Genomic DNA, 18,942 nt, shown 5'->3' with positions numbered 1-18,942 from the left:
TGCGCATGGTTGCATGTGAGTTGGGGGAGGGGTTGTAGAGAGAGAGGGAGAGAGAGAAAATCCCTAAGCACATTCCCCACTGAGCACAGAGCCCAATGCAAGGCTCTTTCCCAGGACCCTGGGATCATGATCTGAGCTGAAATTCGGAGTTAGCCGTGTAAGTGACTGAGCCACCCAGGCGCCCCTCATTTCTGATTTATAATTGCCAAACAACATGGATGCATATTTTTTGGCCATATTCATCTATAAAATAAGTGTGGTCTTTAGATTCCAAAGCCTAATTAAGAAAAGGATGCTAAACTGTAACATGACAGCATATGAAGATATGAAATAGGCTAGAAAAGGTAAATATATAGACAAATATAGAATATTTTAATACTATGATGGTAATGTATAAATCACTTTTAATTCTGGTATTGAACTTAAAAAAGATGAAAGTATAAAAAATAACTACCGGTGAACACGTTAATGAATACACAGTATAAAAAGATACAAATTATAACATTAATAGCAAAGTGTATGTGAGGAGGAGTAGAAGTATAGTTTTTATATATAGTATTTATCAGCTTAAAATAGGTTGTTATAACTTTAAGATGTTTTATATAAACTCCATGGTAACCACAAAGAAAATACCTACAGAAGATACTCAAAAGGAAATGAGAAAGGAATCAGAGTATGTCACTACTTAAAAAAAAAAAATCAGGGAAAGAAGAAGGAGGACAAAAGTGCTAAAAGACAAAACAGCACAATGGCAGTAGTAAGTCCTTTCCTATCAATCATTACTTCAAACGAAAAAAATTAAGCACCTCAGTCAAAAGGCATAGTACTTTGGTTGTTTTTAAAGATAAATTAAGATATAACCTATAAATTCTGTATAATAATATAAGCTTTTAGATACTGACATAGAAAAGAATCAAAAAAATGATTTCAGTTTCCTGAGAGTTAATATAGTAAACAGACCATACACCTTTACCTTGGTTTAATTCAGTTCAACTAAATTTAGCAGTTATTAACCTATTTAATCTAACCTGAAACAGCATTTGTAGAAGCACCATTATGTATGTATCATCAAGAAAAGCTCTGCCAATTAAGTTATGATTCACTGTCAATTTTAAGATGTAGCCATTTTTTTTTTTTAAAGAGTTTATCTATTTATTTGACAGAGACAGCGAGAGAGGAAACACAAGCAGGGGGAGTGGGAGAGGGAGAAGCAGGTTTTCCGCCGAGCAGGGAGCCCGATGTAGGACTCAATCCCAGGACTCTGGGATCATGACCTGAGCCGAAGGCAAGACACTTTAACAACTGAGCCACCCAGGCGCTCTAGATGTAACCATATTTTAGAGATGTTAAAAATGCAAAACAGTGTTGATGAAATTCTGTCTTTATCTACTGCATGCCTACTGCATGTAGTTTACCTACTACAACAAAGATGTTCTCATTGAGTTTATATTTTAAAAAAATACTTTTATTAAGTTATACATATGTAAATTTTATTATTGTGGAGTGAACTCGAAGTGTACTCTTTAGTGGGAGGTGAGGGGAACATCTTATTTTCATGTAGTCAGAGGATTTTGTTAATGCAGAATGTGAAGACTTACTCTATGAAAGTAACTGTGTGAAGACTGTGAAATCCAGAGAAATTTGAAATAGGTGGTAACTAAGTCTGAAGGCTGCAGAGGGATGTTTTATTGAAAACTCTGGTGATTTCTGTTTTAGCAGAAAGGGAATGTTAAACAGTAAGGTTGAAGCAGAGAAGTTATTGTTTATTTCTCAAATATTTTCATTTGACTTTACTTTTTCCTACAGTCTACATTCTCCACGCTATCATACTTTTCAACATACATTTGCATACTTTCATCTTGGTGGTTTGTTTGCATCATCAAGTTTATCGTCCCCTGAATCTTAATATTCTGTGAATTTGCTATAAAGGTGTGATCACTATGATCCTCTTCCAGTTGTGAGTGTTATCTGGTGGCTCTAATTGGCCTGCTGAATTTAGGAATAAGCTACATTACTGCCAATTATGTCTATCTGACTTGGTAGAAGATAGAATTTAAAAACTTTCTGCACTTGATATGTCACTAATTCTTGTTACCGAAAGTTTTTACACATCAGTAAGTGTATTAAAAAAATAACAAATGATAGTAGTATAGAATAAAATGATAGCTGTTTTTAAAACATTGATGACTCAATTTTATTTTTAAGTTGTCTTAGCATAATCATGTTTTCTTCTGACAATGTTACTAAATCGTGTCTATAATGAAAGCCTTGGGGAACTATAATTTTTATTATATATTCAGATGTATTTTATATCTCTATCAGATATGTTTAGTTGGATCCAGTCCCTTAATAAAAAAATTCATGAGTAGTAATAAACCATCTGTTATTACAATGATAATATGTTTCTCTATTTCTTCTGAGATACTAAATTAAAATGAAGGTCATCAATTTTATCACAACATATTCATTGAAACTCTAAAGTATATTTTAAAATACAGTGAGGTGTCTTTACTGCTAGCAAGATGGTAAAGTTTTAAAATTATCTATTACATAACTTTAGTTACACTTTTTATTTCTACTCATAGAACTCATCCTTCAACATGCTGTAGGAGAATCAGACAAATAGCTCTTTTCGTGTTGAGGAAGGGATCAACTTCATTAATATTACTACTGAGATGTACCAGAATAAATGTACAGGAACAATCCACAGCTGTGCCTCTTTTATTACATAAAGCAGTATGATTTTGCAAATATGGGACCAAATCTTAAATATTACATCCAGCTGTACATAAGTAGTTATATGGAGGAAAATTACCTTTATGCAGCTCAAATTTAGGTAAATGGAAAGAAGTCTATTCTGCTCTATATCATTAGCTAGAATTTTTTCACTAAAATTTATTTTATAAATGTTTAATTCAGTGCCACTGAGGCTATTTGGTACACTCTAGCATTTGTACTTCTTGACTAAAATTTTTCTTGAAGACTTTTCCTCTTCATACTAGTAGTGATTACATATGACCTGTAGCATGTTGCTGTCTTATTTCTAGTAGCAAATGCTTATTTCCCAGGTTTTATATTTAGACTTGGGAGAGTTGTAGCTTTTTATTGTAGAAGTCTGTCAGTCCTGTTGTTAAAAGGACAATATAGTTACATTCTTATTCAATTGTGATAAGATTCATCATGAAAACCAAGAATTTCTCAAAGATTATGAAACAATATTTAGTAAAAGATCATTGTATCATCAGAATTGATTTTGATAATGATTCATCAGGGGTACATAATATGTCCTCTTTTATGTAGGAAGACAAGGTCATTGCTACCTTAGGATTTTGAGATTTTATAGCATTTATCTTTGAAAGCCTCACATTTACTTTTGCTTCAGAGAGCTGGCTAGACAGAGTTAGGTACGTAAGTTTTTTGCCTTACACAGGTAACATTGATTTTTTTTAGTTAATTTATATTTTAATAAGTTTTAATAAGTTTAATTTTAGCTTTGTCTCAGATTTTAAGAAATAGCCTATAATTTCTTTAAGCTTGAGACACATTTACTCTGTTCTTATTGTCTGTTCTTGCTAACTAAGATAAATGTAGGCGGGCCATAAAACACTTCCAAACTTAATAGTATGTGGCTCATGCTTGCTTGTTATTAATATCATAATGCCCACTTGCTCTGTGAGCAAATGGGAGGAGTAGAGGGAACCCTGTTTGTGCTTACTTTTCTAATATTTGAGTCCAGAGGAAGGGAGAGGATAGCCAAAATATTTTTGTCATTTTTTGACTGTCCACCTCTATTTCTCCCCCCCATTTTCTTTTTCTTTCCTCAGACTCTGGGACACTACAGGTTTCAGTCTTTTTGTGCCACATAATGTGGCATATCGCCTGTGGTTCCCTAGCTTACCTCAGGAATGCGTTATGTTCCAAAATTATTTGGTTTTCATACCTGCCTCTCATTAAAATTCTCCATTTTTGGAAAGAAGTTTGATTAAACTTGAACAGTTTTGGATGTTACAATGTTTTGAGAAGCAGATCTATATTTTGCTGTTCATTATCTTATAAAAGGATACCTGTTTTAGCCACACACTGAGCATTATAATCAAATTTCTTAGAGCAGTATCCAAAACATTGGACTTTTGAGAGACCCTATGTATTTTGTTTTCTTTTAGTTCTTGGGATAGGTCCCTAAGAGTTTTTCTTTTCCTTGTCTGTAGAACATCCCAGCTAACTCTAGATGCTATTTTTGGCTATGTAAAAATATTTTCACTTAGGAGAAAGATTTGATATATATACATTAATGTCATGTAGCATTATTGTTTGATTATTTTGTTTTGTATGAGTAATATTGGTTGCATATTAAATGATTATATAGTGTCTTTTAATTTTTAAAATGTAACAAACTCCATATTCCACATTAAAAATAATTTATTAATTACTGAATAATTCATATCTCATTGGAGTTCTATAAGATCCAGGACACTTCTGATTCATTGAAGAGAGATTAAAGCATCTAGTATGATGTAAAATTACATGTATATTGAATTATATTTTTTATATTTTAAAATTGATAATGCATCTTTGGAAGTTTCTTGGTTTGGGTTTTGGTTTGGGGTTTTTTTAGATTTTATTTAAATTCAAGTTAGTTAACGTATAGTATGTATTATTAGTTTCAGGGGTAGAATTCAGTGATTCATCAGTTGCATAGAACACCCAGTGCTTATTACATCAAGTACCTTTCTTAATGCCCATCATCCAATTACCCAATCTTCTCACGCTCCTCCTTCCAGCAACCCTCAGTTTGTTCTCTGTAGTTAAGAGTCTTTTATGGTTGAGAGATGATGGACTCTGAAAAACAAACTGAGGGTTCTAGAGGGGAGGAGGGTAGGGGGATGGTTTAGCCTGGTGATGGGTATTAAAGAGGGCACATTCTGCATGGAGCACTGGGTGTTATGAACAAATAATGAATCATGGAACACTACATCGAAAACAAATGATGTAATATATGGTGATTAACATAACAATAAAAAAATTTTTTTAAAAAGTCTTTTATGGTTTGCCTGCTTATCTATTTTTTCCCCCTTCCTTCCTCTATGTTCATCTGTTTTGTTTCTTAAATTCCACATGTGATTGAACTCTTATGGTATTTGTCTTTCTCTGATTGACTTATTTTGCTTATCATAGTATACTCTAGCTCCATCCACATTGTTGCAAATGGCAAGATTTCATTCTTTTTGATGGCTGAGCAGTATTCCATTGTGTGTGTGTGTGTGTGTGTGTGTGTGTGTGTGTACACATATACATACTGCTTCGTTCTCCATCAGTTGACGGACATTTGGGCTCTTTCCATAATTTAGTTATTGCTGATGCTGCTATAAACATCAGCGTGCATGTATCCCTTCAAATCACTATTTTTGTATCCTTTGGATAAATATCTAGTGGTGCAGTTGCTAGGTTGTAGGGTAGCTCTATTTTCAGCTTTTTGAGGAACTTCCATACTGTTTTCCAGAGTGGCTGCACCAGTTTGCATTCCCACCAACAGTGTGAGAGGGTTCCCCTTTCTCCATATCCTTGCCAACATCTGTTGTTTTCTGACTTGTTAATTTTAGTCACCCTGACTGGTGGGAGGTGGTATTTCATTGAAGTTTTGATTTGGATTTCCCTGATGATGAGTGATATTAGGCATTTTTTCATGTGTCTGTTAACCATCTGGATGTCTTCTTTGGAGAAATGTCTGTTCAGGTCTTCTGTCCATTTCTTGACTGGATTTTTTGTTTTTTGGGTGTGGAGTTTGATAAGTTCTTTATAGATTTTGGATACTAGCCCTTTATCAGATAGGTCATTTGCAAATATCTTCTCCCATTCCATAGGTTGCCTTTTAGTTTTATTGTTTCCTTTGCTGTGCAGAAGGTTTTATCTTGATGAAGTGTCCCAATAGTTCAGTTTTGTTTTTGTTTTTGTTTTGCTTTAAAATAAATAAATATATATAGTTTTGTTTTTTCATTCACTCATTTGCTCATTTATTCAACAAACATCTATTAAGTACTTTTTATATCCCAGGTATTAGAGTGGGAAATGCAAAGATATCTAGGTCACTGTTTCTACCCTCAAGGAATGTTTAAGACAGATAATAATTACAATACAATGATTATAATAGTTCATGATTTCATTTAGTCTCCTCAATTTTTTAGTCTTTCCTCAATTTATAAGACTCCACTTTTATTTCTCCACTTATTGTTGGCTATGTAAGATAGACTCTTCATTGTAAAACATACCATCCTTTTGAGTTTATTAAAGTTGAACAATGGATTTACCTGTTCTAAAGGATGGAGGTTGTGGATTGGGCAGGCATGGAGTTTTCTATTTCCCAAGAGCTAAAAAATTGTGTCTAGTTGAGTGAGGTAAGACTCTTCACAAGTGCTTGGTTATCTTTCAGGAATGGGAAGGCATGTAGGGGGCATGGTTAGTTATTACTTATCTCTTTAAGTCCTTGGAGAGGTGAGCTAAGCCTCTCTTCATTACTATTTCCTGCTGTTTTGTCCATGCCAGTAAGTTGGTTTCCACTTGGAAAATGAAGGTGGAGAAAGATCTTTCTTCCACTATCACTGAACTTTTGTATTGCTTGCTTGCTTATATTCAGGAATGACTGTGATGAAGCTTGAGGTCTCCATCTGGCTTTCATTTCATATCCTAAGACTGACTCTGTCCTTTATGATCTTTTCCTCTAAGAAATTATTAGCCTGCTAATTTAGAAAATCACCCTTACGTTTCATTAGTTTATAATTTGAATTGCTTTAATGGATCATTAAAATCAGTACTGTTTCCTCATTCTTTCTTAAAACTTAGGTTACATGCTTTTATTCATTCAGTTAAATGATTTCTTTGCCAGCCTTGTATAGCATTGTACTGGACTTAGTTGTCCGTAGTGATAAAGTGATAGACTCTCAGAGAGTTTATCATGAGGGAGATGAGGAAGACCTAAATTTAATCAACTGGCTAAGGCACTGTTGTATGCTATAGCTTAAGAAATAAGCAGAGTGCTTTGGGAGTGAGAATGGAGAGATTAATGCTAACAGGGGAAAGTCTTCTAAGAGAAACTGCATTTAAACTGAACTTTTGAGGATAAATTGGGTGTTGATAGATGAGGAAGAAGAGGCCAACATTCCAGACTTTCGAATTGCAACAACAGTTGTCAGACTTTTATAATGAAAATGTGAACTTTTCAATTTCAAAAGCTAACTGCTGAAGAAGTTGACTTAAATATAATTTTAAGTAATGGAATATCTGCAGGATATTGATGCATAATTTTATGCTCTCGTAGCAGTCTTTTTCAAGGATCATTATTAAAGACTTATGATAGTTTGTGGTGTACACTTTGTTTATATTCTAGACCATAATTTAAAAAGTATTTTTTGTATTTAATTTATGGTTTCTATATATAGTAAAACTAATTTTTTAACGTATATGTAATCAGTAATTTTATTCATATGATAGAACTATAATATAGTTGGCAGTTGGTCTTTGAAAGATGATGTACTCAGAATTATTACAGATAAAATGTTTTAAGCAGCTATCAATGGAATGCTTTTCTACATTAATTCTCAGGTCAAAGGGATTCTAGTAATATTTAGGTTCACAAAAATTACTTTCTAATTACAAATTGCTTTGATTTCCATCTGCATTTTTAAGTTCTTCTATTTCAGTTTACTACTTTTCCTCCACTTTACACATCATGATTGAGAAAATCAAAATATATTCTCTTTTTCAGTTTGGTTGTCTTTTTTCAGCAATTTCTGGAAGCTTCTCATGTATTAATGATATTAATCTCTTTTTTTGTCATAACTGTTAAGATGCTTTTCCCAGCATTTTAGTTTTAGTGCCGATGGTCTTTGAAATACAAATGTTTAACCTACAATTTGGAGTCATAATTTTGTTTAGAAAGGCTTTTACCCATTCATTACAAGATCTGAAAAATAGTGGTCTGTATTTTCTTAAAATTCTTTTATATTTTTAAAAACAGATATTGCATATATTGCCTGGAATTTTGTTTTGTATGTAGTGCAAAATGATCTTTTTGTTGGCAGCTCGCTTGTTTCAAAATAATTTATTAAATAATGTGATGTATACATCATGTATAATATATATATCTGTATATAAAGATCTATGGAGCAACACTTAACAGAGAGCCTGAGATGAATTTTCTTCTCCCAATATGTGAGCCTGTGATAGTTCTCCTTAATTAAGAGGAGGACTGTTCAGATGTCCAATTTTTAATCATTAGAGTATTGTGCTACAATCTCCACATGAACTTTTTAGAGATATAATAATGCAGACTTGTTAAGTTCAGGTTTTTAGTTCATTTATCATTTCAGTATTTTTTAAGACTTACAGGAATATGTTGCATGCATCTGCAATATTCATACTAATTTGCTTTCTGTCTCTATCCCCTTCTGGATACTTCATATAGAGAGACTCATACAGCATGTGGTCTTTGCTTCTGGCTTCTTTCACTTAACATAATGATTTTGAGGTTCATTCATGTTACAACATGAATTCAACACGTATTCATTTTTATTGCTGAATATCAATATACTTCTATAGTTATTTAAAAATTATTCTAATTGTTTTGTCTTTCTTATTTTTAATACAAACTCTGTGAAGATAGAGACCATTGCTAAGTATTAGTATAAATCCTTATACCTAGGAATACCATTTACTGTGGTTGCTCAGTACTTGAAGTAAAATGTAAAACTCCAGAATAGCATTTATGAACTCACAGAATATCAGCCTGCATACCTATCTATTCTGTGGGTTTGTTTGTTTGTTTTTTAAGATTTATTTATTTATTTATTTGAGAGAGAGAGAGAGAGAGAGAGAGAGAGAATGTGAGTGCAAGTGCGGGGAGGGGCAGAGGGAGAGCTCTTAAGCAGACTCCCCTCTGAGCGCGAAGCTGGATGCGGGGCTCAATCTCAGAACCCATGAGATCATGACCAGAGCCAAAATCACTAGTCAGACATTTAACTGACTCAGCCATGCAGGCACCCCTCTATCTGTGTTTAATATATAATATATATATATATATATATGTATGTGTGTGTGTGTTAGTATGTATATCTCTAACATAATTATGCTTTCTTCTCTTTTCCTTCCTTTCATTACCTTTTTAAATATAATTAAAACATAAGGGGAAATCTATGTAATTTCACACCAGCATAATAAAGCGAGTGCTATTATATGTAGTAAAGTTTCCTTGTAAAATTAGCAAGATTGTAGTATATAATATTGCCTTGATTCAGTGATTTGCTTTCATAACTTTTACTTGGGTGTTTCAGTAATAAACTTTTATACAGAAGGAAACTTACTGAAATACTGATTGGTTTATAAACAGTGCTATAGTAGATAAAAAGGAGGTGAAACAACTTTCATGGAGGAATTTTTTTATGGATTGTATAATTTATACATGCATGCTTCTTTGATTAGATGAATTACCAGCTTTCCCTTATAAAACTCCAAGGCAATTTGCACTTAATCATGCTGATGAAATTAGGTGAATTACTCAAGATTGCAGAATATAGGACTTAATTTACTATTTATTATTTTTTCCAGATTTATATCAGGTTACATGAAGAGTAAAAGTAAATACTTTGTCAGCAGTTTACATATGAAGTCTTACTCTAAAGTATACAGTGAAGACTTTATCAAGCTTAAATATCTATTTTAATATCTTAAAACATATTTTAAGTAATTTATGTTTATTTTTATATTACATTAGCACCTAAGTGTACTATTGAGGTAGATAAGGTCAGAATACTGATTTATGAAAGCTCTTTCTACTCTTCAGACCTTTCCTGCTGGTGTTAGCTATCAAGAAAATGGACTATTATCTTTTAGTTTTGTAACTTCATTATTGAAATATGAAGTTGTAAGTTGTAATTTCACAAGTTATTTTTCCTCCATTTGGGAATGAGTTAAAATGAGGCATTGGAAAAGTAAGTATTTTTATTATTTGATGTAGCCATTTTTGATGGATTATTTATTTGGTAAGACACTTCACTTCCTTGAAGCAGTAAAATAAAACATTTAGCAGTTTGCCTCGTTAGTACTTGTTAAAATAGGTAGTTTGGTTTCTGGTCATGAATCATGCTAATTGAAAGAACCTGAAAACTATTTAATATTTCATTTAGATTGTATTTGTTTTTGTTATTGAGAGCAAATTATTGGACAGATTTTTTTTTTTTTTTAAGATTTTATTTATTTGAGAGAGAGAGAGCCTGCATCTGTGAGCGGGAGGGTGGGTGCAGAGGGAGAGTATCCCAAGCATACTTCCTGCTGAGCTGAGCACAGATCCTGACCTGGGGCTCAATCTCAAGATCCCAAGATCACGATCTGAGCCAAAATCAAGAGTTGCACGCAACCAGGTGCCCCTGGACAGGTTTTGTTTTGTTTTGTTTTGTTTTTTAATGCCCTTGTTTTCTTGAATCTGAATTTTTGTTTCCTTCTTTCTTTGTTAATAACATCTTATTATATTAAAGGATTTGAACTCATGGTGAGTCTCTTTGGCTTAAACTTGCTAAAAGTCGTGGATGATACTTTCAAAAGAGAAAATATAAGCCAAGAGAAAAAGAGTAAGGAACAGGGACTCAGCATATGATAGCTCAGATAAATGTGTACAAATATGCTCCATGTAAGGAGATGCCATTTGCATCCACATAGAGTCACTTATATGAAAACATGCAAGTGTGGCGATTTCAGGCTTGTCAGTCAAGTCCTGATGCAGCTGGGGAATGCTCTCTTCTACACAAATCTGGACAGCACATGGAGCCGTCACATTTACCCACTTACTTGGCACTTACTTGGCACACACATACCTCTTTATGCTGCTCTTCGGGCATCCCCTGAGGTTGCTTTTGTCTCTCGGAAGTCCGTTCCCACCCCATCTCTGAACCTGACACAGGCTTTAACCACCCTAACTCTGAATGTGACATAGATACTCCTGGGGGAATGGGGAAGGGAAGGGCCTGGAGAAGGAAAGGAATGTGTGCCTTGCAAGTGGCGTATGTGTCCCTCTTTCTGCTGGTTTTTAAGAAAAGGCCAGAACGAAGATGGATGTGTGTGTGCAGCTAAGACTGCTACTCTCTCGGGCTCAGTAAACTTCTGGAAAGCTGTTCAGGTTGTGCAGTATTTCTATTTGAAAAAGGAGAGGCTTTTTCTAATTTGCAGGAAAGCACGGCAAGAGCTAGCGGTGGCCCTATAAAGACCCTGTAGATAGTGGACCTATTCTCTGTGTCCCCTGGCGTCCTTTGCAGTCCACCAAGTCATTTTTTGGAAACAAAAACAAGGTACAGGAATATAGATGATTAAGATTCCATAATGCATCATAGACTTATATAGAAGGGGCAATAGAGCCATATGATAATTGCAAAAAAAAAAAGTGTCATTCTGTTAAAAATAAGTAAAATTGATCTTTGATATTTTGTAAGACTGCTAAGAGAAAAAAAAAATGTCATGAAACAGTACCCTCCCAAATAGAGCTACTGAAAAAGGAAACAATATAAATTTGGTTCCAGTGGATCCTGCTGATGTATTAAGAAATGAGAATGTCATACTCTTTACTCTTTGAAGATGCTTACCAAGGTTTTGATTTTATTTTTAAGTTTTTTTTAATGTTCTCTAAATTGTTTCCTCTTCGTCACAGGATCAGATTTCTTTTCCTCCCTCCTTCCTTCACCCCACCTTCCTCCCTTGCCCCTCCCATTCCTTTTTCCCTGTCCTTCCATTCCTGCTCTCTGCTGCTCCCCCTCTTTCTCTCCCATCCACTTTCCATTTCCTTCCTTCCTTCCTTCCATTTTTGGTGTATATCTGGTGATTGTTTACTGTCTTTTATATTTAAAAATGTAGGTATGGTTTATTTTAGGTTATAGACTCTCATCTTGTTTGCTTGTATAGAAGTACTTTGTTTTTCCATACTTTTTGGATTACTACAGCTTTGTAATACATCTTGAAGACTGAGATTGTGATACCTCCAGCTCTGTGCTTTTTCAAGATTGTTTTTCCTATTTGATCTCCTCTTGAATGGGAAATCTGAGAGACAAATAGAATTTTCATAGGGCACGTTGATTGACAGTGTCACTGTATGGTGGGTGAAAAGAGAACAGCCCATCTGGCTGTTGGCCCCCTAACGTGATAATGCAGAGGGATTTATTCTGGGTGGTAACCCCACACTGGAAGCCTTAGTACTTCCTGGTTAATCAGTGAACTGTCCTTAGAAATAGCATGTGTTCCTGGAAGTGGTTGATTTAAATACTCTGCCTCCCAACCTGAAATCATTTTCCTGGGCAGTAGAGGTCAGGATGGATGGTTATTGAAACAGCTGTTTTATGTGTAAACTTTTAATTAACCTTGATTTTGACTCTACTTTTCACTGACACCCTTAAGCCCAGTGACTCCCATCTTCATTGTGGTTACTCGATATATACTGTCTTCTGGATTGTCTCCCCTGTTCGTTTTATCCCTAACCCTTTGTTTTCCCATCTTCCAAAACATATCGCTGTCTTCTCCTCTGCTCCTTCACTCCCCTCTCCTCTCTTCCTTCACTGTTCTGGGTTTGTGCTTTTCTGTCTTGATATTGTAATTACTAGGGTGCTGGGTAGGACTGGACGTCAGCACATTTTCTCAGTGTGCAACTTTCTGAAACATACATATCAAAAGGCAGTATCTGTAACAGTTTTTACTACCACCAGTATTTGAAATTTTCATTTTTATAGCATCCCAACTATTATATTTTTTTGCCAGCTAAAGTGTATATGTTTCTTGTTCTAATGTGTAATCGTCTATAAGAAACTAGCAAATCCTCATTTTTTCTTTTGAGTTTGTTGTTAATATAATTTTTTAGGAATTGTTTGTTCCTTTGAATTTCATTGGCACTGGGAAGTCCTGGGTTTTATAAGCAGTTTTCATAGACTCTTTATGTAGTATATTGACTCTTCATCACATTTGCTTCAACTATCTCTAGTCTTTGTTTTCACCCTAATTTTAATTATGTTCATTTTATATATTATATTTTATTTGAATATGTTTATCTGTTTTGTGATTTCTAATCTTTGAAGTAATAAAAAAGTTACCACCCCTCCAGACAGTTTATATTAATTAGGAATTTTATTTTTGTTTTACTAAACTTTATAAAATTAATTTTTGTGGAACACTCTTGCAGAATAATTTGGCAGTGCATTTTGAGAGCCAGGAGACTGTCTCTGTGTTTTGATCCTGTTCTCAGAAGGCTTAATTAAAAGAGGATAAGAGTTTGTTTGGTGTTTTGAATTCAGCCATATTCTTTCTTTGTCAAATGCTTTGAAATACTAAAAGGTAAAATGTTTTTGTGTTTTCCAGATTATTGCTCAGTTGTAACAATTGTGGACCAGACAAATGTAAAGTTAACCTGCCTGCTCTTTAGTGGAAATTATGAAGCACTTCCAATAATTTATAAAAATGGAGATATTGTTCGCTTTCATAGGCTGAAGGTATAATTCGGAATGTCCAGAACTCCTGTCTGTTTGAAGAGAACTCTGTATTTTCACTAATACTAATTAGCTCTAATTCTGTGGTTGCTGTGACATAACATGGCATCCAGCATTTCAAGAGACAAGAAGAAATGTAAATAATACCAGACTTCAAATAATTAATATTAGGAAATCTCTTCATTTGGACAAACTGCCTGTGCTCCTTCCACAAGAGGTGTATTAGATACCATGATTAAGACGAGTTGCTAGTTGCATTCTATCTTCTCACTTCTGAATGTAGATTGATGCTTTAAAGGTTTCCATGTAGAGCTGGGTTAAAAAAAAAAAAAAAAAAAGCCCTAGGCCAACAGGGCTTTTTCTTTTTTCTTTTTTACTTCTTTATAAGTAATTCTATAACAATTGAGAAGTTATATTATTTTCCCCTGTTTGTTGTGTTAATTCAAGTACAGTGAAAGCATTGAGATATTAAGTATAAAATCAAAGTAAGTTGATTTCATTTATGAAAAATGTATTAAAACATGAACAGATATTTTGGTACTTTTCAAATTATGCTATCAAACAGTTAAATGTAAGGAAACCTTTAATATAAAGTTAAAACTATTAAATAGTATGTAATTAAAAAAAATAAGTACTTTAATATTTTCAATCCCTTAGGTTTTTAAGCATTTCAGTCGACCCTTCATCTTTTCCTCTTGTTAGATGGGTTTCCAGGAAGCTCTTTCATTATCTTTTTCTTCTAATGCTTCAGTTTATATGTCCCTCATGCTCATAAGTGAGCACAATATTCTGGTTATGTTCTGTCCTTAGTTTTGGTGGAGATTACCTTTCTTGATCTCTAATGCCTTTCCCTGAGAATAGAAGAGTAGTAGAGAATATTTGTGTGAAGTTAAAAAGGAAATAGAAATATTATCATCGTAGCAAGTTTATCCCAACTTCAAAAAATAACTTATTTCTCACACGCTATTGTTTCAGACAGTGCACTCTTCCCTCCTAATGTTTTTAGTTGTTATTCTTGCTCTTTAACTGAAGTAGGATATATATCTCTCAGTTCTATTTGTTTTAAAGAGAATAGACTATAGGTTTTGTTCTCTAATGTATGGCTTATGCTTGTGTGATTCAGCTATATTACTACATATAGTTTCACTTTGTTCATTTTCATTGGTAAGTGTGTGAATGCATCAGAATTTATATATTCTGTGGGACATTCAGTTTGAGAATATTATCCTGCTATAAACAGTCTAATACATATCTTTTATGTAGTGAATATATATGTTAATATTTTTATTATTAATGAAAAATTTACTGGATAGGCTAAATAGATTAGCTATATCATTTTTACTTGAACATAGATCAGTAGAAATTATCTAATCTGAAGAACAAGGGTAAACGAAAGATTGACAGAGCCTTGGGGACCTGTGAAATAATATCAAATTGTGAAACGTGTCATTTGAAATGCACAAGAAAACTGTGTGAATGGGAAACAAAAATACTTAAATGACCAGAATTTTTCCATATTTGATGGAAAGCATTGGCTTACAGATTTTAGAAACTCAGTGCACTCCATGCATGGCACCACAAAGAACAGCATGCCTAAACAAATCACTGTGAAACCATTGAAAAAGATTTGAAAAAAGAACTTGAAATGAACTGGCAGAGAAATAACACATTCCATATAGGAAACATAATACCAGCCATCTTTGATTTATCAGAAATAATGGCATTTGAGGAACAAAGCAATGATAAATTTAAAGTGGTGATAGAAAATGGATTCACCTGGAATTTTGTATCCAGAGAAAATATTTTTCAAAAAATGAGAGAATCCACAACCAGCATGTCTTTGCTATAAGTAAATGCTAAAGGATGGTGTTCAGGACAAAAAAGAATGCTACCAACCAGAAACTAGATGGTTAGGAAATGATCAAAAACAATAACAAAAAAAAGGAAATGGTGAATAAATGGTGAAAGATATTGTTTTGTATTGCTTCCGGTAATTTCACTAAAAGATAAATGGCTGTTTAAAAGAAAAACTAGCATTTAGGAAGATGGAGTTTATAAAATATGTAGAAAAATATGAACGATAACACAAAGGATGGTTAGGATGGTTAACTGGAATTAACCACCAAAAGGTTAGTACGTACCTTCAGAGGTTATTACACTTTCAGTAGAAAGTGTAAAATGGGATATGGGCGAGTGGGGAATATGATGTGGAAAGTAGGGATTATGTAGTAGAACTATATTGATTGCAAATAGACTTTGAGATAAGGATTCTTTCATAGCTCAGAGGAGGTAAACAGAATACTAATAAGTTCAAAATAAGAGGAAAGGAACAGTAGAAAAACAATTTTTAAAAAACAAAAAGGGGGATACAGAAGGAAAACAAATAAGATAGACTTAAATATAACCATATCAATAATTTTACGTACATGGACTAAACACTCCTTTTGTAAGGAAAAATAGACTGAATAAAAAAGCAAGAACAAATATCACTCCCTATAAGAAATGAAGACACAAATAAGTTGTAAGTAAAACTGTAGAAAAGATAACACCAAGCAAACAAGAAGCATAAGGAAAATGAAAACATTTTATTAATATCAGATGGAGTATTACAGGGGATTAAAAGGGGGGCATTTCATAAGTACAAAAAGATTGCTTAGTGAAGAAGATGTAACCTTGGTAATGCACGTGCATATACTAGCGGAGCCTCAGAATTCAAAAGCCAGAGTCTTTGTGGCTTATCTTGGCTCTCAGACTGATGAAATCTTAGTCTCACTGCATTTTATTCACTTTGAAGTCTTGTACTTTTAAGTGTTCTAGTTTTCCTTGTAATGGTCATAAGTAATTGTCACTATGTTTTTCCCTTTGTAAATTGATTTTATAATTTTGTATGCTAATTAAGTAAAATATATTAAATAATTATATCCTCTGTGAGCTGTGCTAGCAAGACTTCTAATCTTTCAAGTTTCTTGAGTTTTGGGGTTTTGCGTCAGTAAGCTGTTTTGTTTTCTGCTTTGCCCAACTTTCTTAGATCCAAGTATATAAAAAGGAGACTCAGGGTATCACCAGCTCTGGCTTTTCATCTTTGACATTTGAGGGAACTTTGGGAGCTCCTATCATACCTCGTACCTCAAGCAAGTATTTTAACTTCACTGCCGAGGACCACAAAATGGTAGAAGCTTTACGTGTTTGGGCATCTACTCATATTTCACCTTCTTCGACATTAGTAAAATTGTGTGATGTTCAACCACTGCAGTATTTTGACCTGACTTGTCAGCTCTTGGGCAAAGCAGAAGTGGATGGAGCATCATATCTTCTAAAGGTAAGTATTTTAAATACTTGAAATTGTGAACTAGCACCACCTACATATCTAAAAAGAGCTTATATTTCATTCTGGTGGGATAAATATGCATACTGTGTATTATAATAAGAACTTTAAATCTAACTTACCATTTTTGATGAACTTAGATGTTCATGCAACTCTACTCTTGAACTTCTTTATACTTCCAGAGAAAAATAGTATTATCAATAGTTTAGATATAGTTTATGCTTTATTTCTTATTTTAGTATTAATAAAATATAAAGTTTTCTATGTTATATTTTAGTTACATTTCTACATATGCATATTTCTGCTTCCCTGTCAGGGTAGCCTTCCTTCTCATTTACTTTCTTGGCTCATTCATGTTGGGTTCTCTTCCCATGTCATCTCACTGCCTGTTTCATTGGGTAGATCACAGATGGTTTTGAAGTGTTTATTTTTGTTCTGTTCTGTTTTCTTTCTAAATCAGCATGATCTTTTAAAAAGTAACTTAAGACCCATCTAATCTTTGTTTATACCTACCCCAATTTACTCACAAATAGCTAGAGAAAAAGACAGTTGTCTGATACTAATCCTCATCTGCCCATCCTATGCACAATACACTTAAACAAACACTGCTTCAGCTCTGCTCCTATGGTTATTTATCTTCTGACTCTTTGAAACAATAGGATAAGGAACAGAGTACAGAGGCACAAGTATTGGGTTTAGCTTTATTATCATTTATACCTCGCCCTTATTAAGGAATGAGGAAGATAGAAATCCCTGAATAAAAGATGAAGTGTTTAGAGTTGAAAGCACATTTATATACACATGACATACTCCGAAAAAAGTAATTGCATGCTGTAAAAAAATTTAAGTCAAGTATGACAGCTAAAGTTAAAGCTAAGTAAAATCATCCAAAATTAGAAGGAATCCTAGGTCAGCCGGTCATACTTTTTGCCCAAAGTGACATCCTTAACAGATGAACATTTGTTAAAAACCAAATACTTCCAATGACAAGAAATCTGTGCACAGTATGAGTGTAGATCTTTTGACTGCTATGTTAGAAAATTCTTAAATTCTGAGATAAAATCTGCCACCTTTTAGCTGACATGGCTGAATCTACATTCACTCTAAAGCAACAAAACATACGCATGCATTCCATTTTTATAGATAGCCTTTTCAGATAAATGAAAACAGCTTTGATTTAGATGTTATTTTAAAATACAGCATTCAGAAGTGAATTTATTTTTGTAAATTTTCTAAATTTACTTTGTAAATGTGGAAAAATGCATTTAAAGAATATTTTATTTCTTACAGTAACAAAAATTGGAAACACTCATTACTAACAGAATTGTGTGAAGTATCGATATACTTCTGTTACAATAAAATGACATTGTAGATATGGTTATTAAGATATTCATAATATTCTATTTGGCAATTAATGCAGTTTTATTTATATACTAAAATATATGCATAGTAAAAGTACATTAAAAAGAATATATAGCAATATTTTACTTATGTTATCTCTGGGAAGTCAAATTTTGAGTGATTTTTTTTTTCTGAAATTGATTTTCCTATCACATACCAGAAATAACTTTTTAAATTATGTTTTAAACACAAAAGGAGCCAGACCTTACTCCAAGTGAGGCCTGAAAAGCATGGAATGTAACATAATTATTTCCTTTCTCAGCTTGGATTTGATACCAGAGTTTCCTATATTAGTAACTATGATACTAATTTATTTTAATTATTTTTGTAGACATGCTACACCAATAACATATTAAAACAATAATATACTGTAATCCACAATTTATTTTTAGAAATCAGAAGTGGTTTAATTTTAAGGAAAATTATAATCCTTTTTGTGAATGTTAAATAGATCTGTGAAAATGTTTAGCAAAATAGAATTAGAAGTATGTCTTCTTAACTTGATAAACAATTTCTCCTATAAATTATTCAAAATAATTAGTGGTAAAATTCTGAAGTCAATAATGCCAGGAAGAAGACAAAAATACCCCTATTTTCTCTGTTACATTGCTCAGAAAATCTCAGGAATTCACTAAGATAAGAAAAAAAGTGAGAGATAGAACTCTTTTAAAAGAAAGAAAAAAAGAAGGTCAGTACTCAAGTTATAAAAAC

General features: G+C 33.2%; 1 protein-coding gene across 7 annotated transcripts in view; it reads left to right on the top strand.

Annotated features, from left to right (window-relative positions):
• The window catches only part of POT1 (protection of telomeres 1), an 82,801-nt gene that overhangs the window by 29,713 nt on the left and 34,146 nt on the right, over positions 1-18,942 (top strand). For all 7 annotated transcript variants that reach the window (XM_088018308.1, XM_088018306.1, XM_088018303.1 and 4 more), the window contains exons 8-9: positions 13,378-13,508; positions 16,534-16,824. In XM_088018308.1, coding sequence (XP_087874434.1) covers positions 13,378-13,508; positions 16,534-16,824 — 422 coding nt within the window. The remainder of the gene's footprint in view (positions 1-13,377; positions 13,509-16,533; positions 16,825-18,942) is intronic.

The sequence above is a fragment of the Eumetopias jubatus genome, unplaced genomic scaffold (assembly GCF_037043125.1).
Source record: "Eumetopias jubatus isolate StellerSeaLion01/CBP00866 unplaced genomic scaffold, mEumJub1_p1.0 scaffold_14, whole genome shotgun sequence".
NCBI lineage: Eukaryota > Metazoa > Chordata > Mammalia > Carnivora > Otariidae > Eumetopias > Eumetopias jubatus.
The sequence above is the reverse complement of the archived record's forward strand: the minus strand, read 5'-3'. Positions and strand labels throughout refer to the sequence as shown.